Here is a 9,742-nt window from a genome sequence, read left to right on the forward strand (position 1 = left end):
AATGGGTAGAAGCTAAAGCTACCAGGACTGACCATGCTAAAGCTATTGTAGATTTTGTCAAGTCCCACATTTTTTCCAGGTTCGGAATGCCCAGGGCAATAATAAGTGACCGAGGCACTCACTTCTGCAACCGAGTGGTGGACAAGCCGAGGTGTCCAACAGGGAGATCAAGTCCATACTTGAAAAAACGGTTGACCCCAGAAGGAAGAATTGGAGTTTGAGACTCAACGATGCACTATGGGCTTATCACACAGCCTACAAAACTCCTATAGGTATGTCCCCCTACCGTTTGGTATTCGGCAAGCCATGTCATCTCCCTGTCGAATTGGAACATAAAGCATATTGGGCGGTCAAACAATGCAACATGCGCATGGATGAAGCAGGAGAACAGAGGAAGTTGCAGCTACAAGAACTAGAAGAGATCCGCAACGACACTTATGAGAGCTCTCGAATCTACAAGGAGAAGACAAAGGCCTTTCATGATAAGTCGATTTCAAGGAAAGATTTCACAGTTGGTCAAAAAGTTCTTCTTTTCCATTCTAGGATGAAACTCTTTCCCAGTAAGTTGCGATCTCGGTGGGTTGGACCTTTCACTGTTACTGACGTCTTACCTTATGGAGCAGTTGAGATTCAAAGTCCCACCATAGCCAAGAGGTTCAAGGTAAATGGGCACCATCTAAAACCTTTTTATGAAGGATTTCAGGTATACAATGTGGAGGAGGTATCTCTCGAAAGTCCAATCTATACAGAGTATGGCATGAAACTCTGTCTCCCCACCCACTTTCCACTGCATCAGGGAAGTTTTTTTTTTCTTTTCTTCTTCTTGTTTTTGCATTTATCGTTTAGTAGTTTTCATCTTTTATTAAGTTTTAAGTGTGGGGGGGGAGTACAGGCTTTAACCGTTTTATTTCAGTTCAAAAAAAAAAAAAACTCAATTTTTTTGAATCAATTGAAACAATGTTCTGGGAAGGTTCTTGCAAACTGAGTAAAGAGATATGATTAGGGAGTACACCATTCGTCTGAAACCATCCCTTTTTAAGTTAGTCCTAAATTTAGGTTTAACTAAACAGGGAAAATACTTTACCATTGCTACAATTGGTAGGATGGAGCATAAAATGCACCTACCAGCCTAGTAATCCGATGGTAGGATGGAGTATAAAATGCACCTACTAGCCAAGTCATCTAATAGTAGGACGGAGCATAAAATGCACCTACTAGCTAGCAATTCAAACAGTAGGATGGAGCATAAAATGCACCTACTGACCAAGTAATCCAAGAGTGAGATGGAGCATAAAATGCACTTACTTCTTCAAAAGAAAGAAAAGAAAACAAAAAGAGAGAGAAGAGAAAGATGTTTTCCCTAGTTTACTACCTGGTTTGTAGTAGCAAAAATTGGATTGACTGATGAATGAGTTGTGTATGATTTGGTTGTGCTGATTTAAAGGTTCACAATAATTAACCTAAAATATTTGTGGAGAAAGATGAAGGAGAGTTGAGTTTAAAAATTGGTAGGATAGCTAGTTTTTTTTTTTCTTGTTCTATTTTTACTTGAATTTTGACTTGCCCAAGGACGGGCAAGGTTTAAGTGTGGGGGGATTTGATGAGAATAAAATTGGTCATATTTTTATCCCTCAATATTCAGTATTTTACACTTAATTGGTACCTAACTGGACTCATTACTCTTGCATTTCGATTCAGCGCAAGCAAGAAGGTGATTGGAAGAAAACAAGGCTAATCGGATGATTTTGCACAGTTTCGGCACCAATCAGTGATCTGGGCATAACTCTCAATTCCAAACTCCGATTTGGACAATTCAAGAAACACTGGAAAGATAAGGAAAGGGCCCACAACCTTTATGTTTTGGGTTTTGGCAGAATCGGTCTGCATCGAAAACGAATTCGGGCCCAAAATCGGAGAAATTTCGTAGCAAGGCCTATTTCACAAGCTGAAGCCCATTTCGCAGAAGAGTCTTGAAGCAACCCCGAATTGTTAAAGAAGCACAGTTTGAATTCAAGATCTAAGAGTCCCATTAGAATAGAAGTTGAATGTAATCTCAATAAATGACTTTTATCAGATTTAAATTCTCAAATTAGACTAGGACCTTCCAGTTTGAGGATAATCTCCTTAAGGGATTTGGAGAACAGCCCTCTCCCCAAACCTATATAAAGGGGGGCAGACTAGCACCCAAGGCATCAATTCCTCCAAGAGAGATTCAGTCTTCAGAGAGAAAATCAGCAACCAAGGAGGAAGAAGCAAGAGTTCACCCCCCCTTTCTCATCTGGAAGTTACGATTTCATCATGAAGTGTCTGTAAGTTTTTATTTCTGGTTAAAGGTTTAGGGAAGCCTTGATTCTGTAACACTATGAGATCTAATTGATTTTCAATTCATTGTTTATGGGTATTCATATGTTTTTTGCGAATTAACTGTGAGGATTATTTTTGTTGATTAAGCAAGAAGGGCCCCTTGCTCATTCAATGAAAATAATCTATGGCCGATTGAACCTCCAGTTTCGTATATGATTGGTAGGTACGATCATGGTGGCAATTAACATAAATTGATTGCAAAAAAAGTTTTCGATCTATGTTTGGAAAATATATGATCTGGTTTAAACAGTCCGAGCTTGTGAGATCGCTGACCAGAATTGGGTCTCTCCCCTCTTAATGCTATTAATAGGTTAAATCCTAAGAGCTTGTTTAGGACTGCCTATTAATAAGGGAAGCAATCAAAGAGCTTGTTTTGGTTGTCGAATAATAAGAGTAGAGGCTGGCTATTAGAGCTTGTTAATAGTTATAACCAATTTATTCATAAACATATGAATCTATCTTTGCATCAAGGATCAATGCTACGAATCAAAGCTGAACTTGTCCTTTCAACCGGAAGTTTTCTCCCATCGATTTAATCTTTTGTTTTCTGTTATTTTCTGCTATTTACTGGTTTTCCTTAGCTATACAACCCCCCTTAATCCATCTATTTGGAAATAAATCCACCAAATCCTTGTGGAGAACGACTTTGGTCATCACTATCTACAAATTATTAACCCAGAGCAAGACTATTTATCTTTGGTTGGGCTCAGCACCCACCACCTAGCCTTTCTTCTCTTCCTTCTCTTCAAGGAGTTCGAACCTCTAGGAGTGGGAGAGCATTTTTCTCAAGCAATTGAACACCTTCCCCCCTTCTAGAGGCCTCCTTATATAGATTTTCAAGGGGGCTCATGCCCCTTCTTGAAGCCTCTAGAATGGGGTGTATTACACCCCCTTTTTGAACTTTCTAGAGTTTTCTTGAAAGCCTTCTAAGAATTACCGCCCCTAACTCTTTTGGGCTGCACTTAGGCTCCTTCTTAGCACTTGATAGCTACACTCTAGGCTGCTCTTTTGGGCGAAGAATGTACCTTCTCTACTGGGCTGAATTTTACTCTTTGCTAGGCTTTCTTTTCTTGGGTTTTTTCAAGGAATCAACTTGTTCTTCTTGGGCCGAAATGCTATTTCTTGCTTTCACAACCGGGCTGGGCTGAAATTGGTCTTTTTGAACATTCTTTTCTTTCTTTTTTTCTTTCTTTTTCTTGGATTAATCACCCCTGAAATCTTTTCTTATCATTAAACTAAATTACGACAAAATTTAATAAAAACGACATAAAAATCCATGCAAAGACCTCATAAATTATAGATAAATTGTATGTTAATCAAATACCCCCACACTTAAGTTTTTGCTTGTCCTCAAGCAAAGACATCATCCATAAACTGAACTTTCCCCCTTCTATTCTCACCATTTACCGGGTGAATGTTTAGGATAGAAATGCTTTGAGTAGTTGGGGAACTTTTGAATGTGTTCAGCTCTTATTCTTGCGAAGGATCTGTTTTTTTTGAAGAATGCTGTTGATTCTGCTCCATCCTGCACTGCGCCATATTCAGTGGGAATAGTCTTTGGTTCCTTCCTTGGGCGTGAACACCTCCATTGGGATATACTATTTCACCATATCAGGTATATCCCTCTCCTACTGCTTTTGTTCGGATCTGGTTCAATTCTTTGTTCAAGATTGATCTTTGAAAAATATGATTTTTCTAAAATAGGGAATACGATTCCCAATAGGATGGAGAGAAATTTTTGAAATTCGCCCATTCTATTCCGCAAGATTCGGGCGTCCATACGATGGATATGTCCTCCCTTCACTACCAATCTCAAAACATAGCATGAGAGAACACGGGATCACTTTTGAAGCTTTGCTCCTTGGTCACGCTACCAAAAAAAATTTTATTGATGATTAAGCTACCAAAACAAGTTTACTAAAAAATGATATCGACACCGCTTTTTCATCTGAGCACCAAACTAAGCGCACCATACACGACCAAATATATTAAAGTTAATTTGGGATTAGGTTGGGTTATAACAAGGTTACATGACACAAGAATTGGATAACGCTATGGTTCGAAATGCTGCTTTTCATAAAATTGCATACGTTCACTCTAGAACCAATTCAACTTTCTAAAATTCTGCAAAAGTTGAGTTTCATTAATATGTAATTGGAATTTTTCCAAATTCAGTGGTCCCAAAAATATGCCAAATTTTGGAATGGAGATGCATTGGAAATTAAAAGGATTTTAATCATCAAGTTCCACAGTTTTGACTATTTCAAAATTCAAAGGAGGAAATCGTTTTAATAAAATAGGAGGCCACACTCAAGGATGACTACATGAGCACCTCTTGTGTGTGATGTGTGGCTCATTGTAACACCAGCAAGTGCACTAGCCGTTCAAGTAATAAAGTAGTGAGTGAAGTATTGTTCCCACGAGGATTTAGGAAACAATTACCAATACTAAACTAGACACTTCTTATCTGATCAACAATAAATCAAAACTTTATTCAAAAGCTAAAAATTCTAATCTAAAATCTATCTAAATTATTGGCTCAATTGCCTTCAATTCAGGTTAGAAGAGTAAGCAGTTAATGTTAATCTTAGAATTCAACAATCAATCAAGTTGAATCATTCGAATAGATTGGGATTAAGCCTTGGTTTGGTTAAACCCCAAGGTCATGAACAGCCTCTTTCGAGTGCATATTCATCCTATGAATTAGTGATGATCCCCATATCTCTATCAAGGATCTAATCCCATGCATGCATTTCTTCAAACACTTCTAAGGCATTAATTCAAATCTGAATTGATCACCAACTAAATTGTGCAAGTTATCTTTAACCTTGCATCCAATTCAGTTCTTGAATAGTAGATCTGAATTCCTAGAGTCTTTCTCAAGCACTTTAAGAATTCCAAGCTTTAGATTAATTCGGCCAATCTGAAATTTGCAGATCTGAATTCTCTTTCAAGCAATTCAGATCTTGCAATCTCAGATCTGAGAATTCAGATCTGAGTTTTGAAAGTTAATTGGCCGAATTAATCTACAATTTAACCCCTATTCAAGAAACTTCAAGTACAATTCACAACCATTCGAATGAATCAAAAATAATTTGATTGCTGATCTGAAATTTTACAAACTGAAATACATTAAGAAAGAATGGAAGAGGGAGAAAGAAAAATTTATAACAAGGAAGCTGAATTCAAATCAAGGGAAAATGAAACTAGAATATGATGATTACAATAGATCTCTGAATCAAAAACCCCCAATTTCGAACTAACCTTCTCTTCTTGCTACCTTGACTTGAACTCCTTCAGCTCTTTCATCTTCTTCTTCCTTGCGCCTAGCCTTTCTTCTCTTGCTTCTCTTCAAGGAGTTCGAACCTCTAGGAGTGGGAGAGCCTTTTTCTCAAGCAATTGAACACCTTCCCCCCTTCTAGAGGCCTCCTTATATAGATTTTCAAGGGGGCTCTTGCCCCTTCTTGAAGCCTCTAGAATGGGGTGTATTACACCCCCTTCTTGAACTTTCTAGAGTTCTCTTGAAAGCCTTCTAAGAGTTGCCGCCCCTAACTCTTTTGGGCTGCTATTTGGGCTGCACTTAGGCTCCTTTTTAGCACATGATAGTTACACTCTAGGCTGCTCTTTTGGGCGGAGAATGGGCCTTCTCTACTGGGCCGAATTTTACTCTTTGCTAGGCTTTCTTTTCTTGGGTTTTTTCAAGGAATCAACTTGTTATTCTTGGGCCGAAGTGCTCTTTCTTGCTTCCACAACCGGGTTGGGCTGAAATTGGTCTTTTTGAACATTCTTTTCTTTTTTTTTTCTTTCTTTTTCTTGGATTAATTACCCCTGAAATCTTTTCTTATCATTAAACTAAATTACGGCAAAATTAAATAAAAATGACATAAGAATCCATGCAAATACCTCATACATTATAGATAAATTGTATGCTCATCAGTGTACCATTATAGATAAATTGAAGTGTGCATCACTATCTTCTACATTTTATTTGCTTGATTTTTTCTTCCTCACAAAGCAAACAAATTACGCAATTAATATGTGGTGGACCGAGTGGTTTATTGGGATCACAACTTCATTGGTGGAGCAATTATTTGCATCAATTTGGAGATTGATGTTTCGTGTGACCCATTCACACAACATAGAGTGGGTCTTGGTGTTACCAAATAATTTTCCATAATGTAATTATATTTAAGTAGATTATGACCTCCGGGCTAGATCTTAAGTTGGGTAGTCAAATGGTCCTATTGTTCACACCAATATGAAAGTGTCATGTGTCCCACCTCGAAGGGAAAACTAGTATTTTTGTTAGTGATATACGAAAGAGTATCAGCTGCCCTACACGTGGAGCACCTCACGCATTAACTCACAAATAAACTTGTTCATGGGCCAGGTGGCCCGATGGGCTGGCCCGGCCCGGCCCGGCTCGGCCTGACCCCCGGATGGGCTTGAACATGCTTATAGGCCCGTGGGCTTAAAGTCGGGCCAAAAAGCCCGGCCCACAATAAATTTGAGCCGGGCTCTGGTTTTGTCAAAATAGCCCGGCTCGAGCCCGGCCCGGCTTGACCTAATATTAAACTTAAAATTAGTTATGTGATTATGTCCATTTGAATAAATTTTTTGATTTAAGAATGTAAAATTGTGTTTTAAAATATAAAAGAAAGGAAAAAATACCATCTTGTAGGCCCATTGTTCATTTAAATAGAAAGAAAAATACTATCTGAATTTTTAATTCTAATTTGAATAGGGAAAATTATTTTTTTTTTTCAATTAGGTTGGGCTTCGGGCTCAGGCTCGGGTTTCGGGCTTTTACCAGGGTCGGGTTCGGGTCCAAGTTATAGGCCCGTTGGTCGGGCCGGGCTTAGGCTCGGGCCTAGTATATTTTCATTAGTGACAAGTGAAAGCCCGGTCCGAGCCCAGCCCGGCCCGGCCCATGGACAGGTCTACTCACAAACTAAGACCCTCATTTCGTTTTTATATTTAATCTTATTAACTTAACCGCTGAGACACCACCCCAAGGAAGCACCTCGGGTCTTCTGATGTCTTTCCATGACTGTAGGATTGACTCCCATGCCAAGGTCTATCAACACTAGCTTTCTACCTTCATCATGTTGTGTGATCCAACATCAACATGTTGGTAATAATGTCATGTAAAATATGCTATTATTTAATTTTATACTTTATCTATTAAAAGACAAAGCAGTAAAGCATTTAGTTTAGCCAATGCATTCCTCATCAAAATCACAAGCAGATGGCAATCTGACTCGATGCAATAATTCAAATCATCAAACCAAATGGCTGAAGTCCCAACTAAAGTCTTACAACCTACCCAACACCTTTATGTAGGTGATGGATGGATAAGAAAACTAAGCACTGATCCATATCTCACCAAACAAGCCCATAGAAGAAATTTATGTAACTAAATGCATAAACAGAGTTAATCTTGATCAATATTCACCAATTCAAGGCAGAAGGGTGACAACCAATTTTTTTTAAGCTTTTGACCCCGATATATTCTACTAATGCGGTTATTCCTAGTGGGAGATCAGTCAGGACTATAGATGTTGGGATGCACAATTTACAACAAAAATGTTGAGCAATCTTGGGATTGATATAACATTTACAGCTCGATTGTGCAAGTTTTACAACACTATATGCTTTTGCTCACTATAAAATATGTTTCTTGACCATAGAATAGTTACAAGTTATTATCATGTAAAAATCTATATGAGACACATGATTGGTCTTAGGATGGACCTACCTAACCCAAAGAGAAGACGGGCACATTTTCACCACCCAAAGAGAAGACTAACATTTACCCCTTCGCTTTAAACAATCTATTTTGCTCCACCACTTTCATCAGCTTGGGAGTTAAACCGGTATGGTATTTAGGAATCAATTATAGAAACACTACCAACCCCCCTAACAATCTCGTAAAAAGCAAAACTTCAGCAATTATTAATGGCATCAGGAGTACAAAACTCAAAACCACTTTTATTCCACCGTAAATTGGATGCTTACGAGGTAGGGTCACTTCCATATAGTTTTCTTCTTTATCAATTTTTGTTTGTGTAAGAACTAGAAAAGCAAGAACTTATTCATATTTTGCTTCATTTATTTTACATATTTTCCTCAGTAGTTGTCCTTATGCTATGTTGTGCTGAAGCAATAAATAATGGCAGGCATTAAACAAAACTGATGTCAAATAACTATATGCTGAATTGTAGAATTATGAACTATAATATTGGTGTGGATACAAGACTATGCTCTATAACAATTGCATAAAAGATTAGAATTACAATGTGGTAATGATGGTAATTAAGTTCTATATATTTTATCTAAGAGCAACTAAAAAATTTTGAACCACATTTTTGGCTCTTATATAATGATGATAAGATCTTTATTGTTATGGAATTTAGCCATTGGAGAGAAATGAAATCAATTATATGTTAGGTGGTACAAAACAACATGGAATACAATGATTTCATTGTGATCATCCATTGCATTTAAGAGCCTAAATTTATCTTTTAATATGTAGAATGTTTAGTTGTTAACAGTAGATTCAAAGGGATCCTTTCGTATTTAAACGCAGTGCAGGATGGAGCAGAATCAGCAATGTTCTTCTCCAAGAACTCTGTCCTTTGCAAGAAACAGCATGATGGCACGTGAGCACAGCTTTCTATCAATTCTTCCTCCAAGAACTGATGTCAAGATCAAATCTTGACTTCTCCCACTGGTGGAGATTGAACTAGCAAAACAGGGCGGCAAGAAAGAATTCGCAGGGTGTAGAATTCTCTCTTCTTGTGATTTCAGCACTGAAGAAAATCAGATTGTGTGTCTCCTAAAGGCTTTCGCCCCCTCCTTCTTTTGTTAACCTAAAAGATCAGCTCCTAATCCAATTAGGAGCTGTTTGTCCAAATCATATTTGGATAAGACCCCTTTTAGGTGATAGGGATAAACCCTTATCTTATCTGCAGATTAAATTAGCTTTCTCCTAATCTCATTAGGAGGTTTCTAGATCTGAATCACATTTAGATCTGGACTCTATGAGTGGATAGGGTCAAGACCCTATCCTATCTACTAATCCATCTCAGAATTTGCCCCATTATTAACTAATAAAATAGCCCAGTTCGAAATGGGCTTTAGGCCCATTAAGCTTATGTGCTCACTTAACCTTCCTAACTGCTGCCCAGTTGGGCTTCTTTTTATGGCGTGGAACCCAAGCATTGATCTACACATCAGCCACATGGGTTCGGCCCAACCTTTGTTACAAGGCCTGGCCGAATACACTGTTATGGACAGTACACCCCCTGAGACCCATCAAATGGGCTCTATGGGCCCAACACTTACCCTAAGTGGTCCCTGGGCCAAGCCACCTTGT

General features: G+C 38.3%; 1 protein-coding gene across 1 annotated transcript; it reads left to right on the forward strand.

The window, feature by feature from the left end:
• The first annotated feature begins 364 nt into the window (after window positions 1-364).
• Window positions 365-985, forward strand: LOC148789962 (uncharacterized). Its single transcript, XM_088893826.1, has 2 exons — window positions 365-703; window positions 971-985. The coding sequence occupies exons 1-2, from the start codon at window positions 365-367 to the stop codon at window positions 983-985; spliced, it is 354 nt and encodes a 117-aa protein (XP_088749952.1).
• The last annotated feature ends 8,757 nt before the right edge of the window (window positions 986-9,742 follow it).

This window comes from Nelumbo nucifera, chromosome 8 (assembly GCF_055504915.1).
Source record: "Nelumbo nucifera cultivar China Antique chromosome 8, China Antique-T2T, whole genome shotgun sequence".
Lineage (NCBI taxonomy): Eukaryota > Viridiplantae > Streptophyta > Magnoliopsida > Proteales > Nelumbonaceae > Nelumbo > Nelumbo nucifera.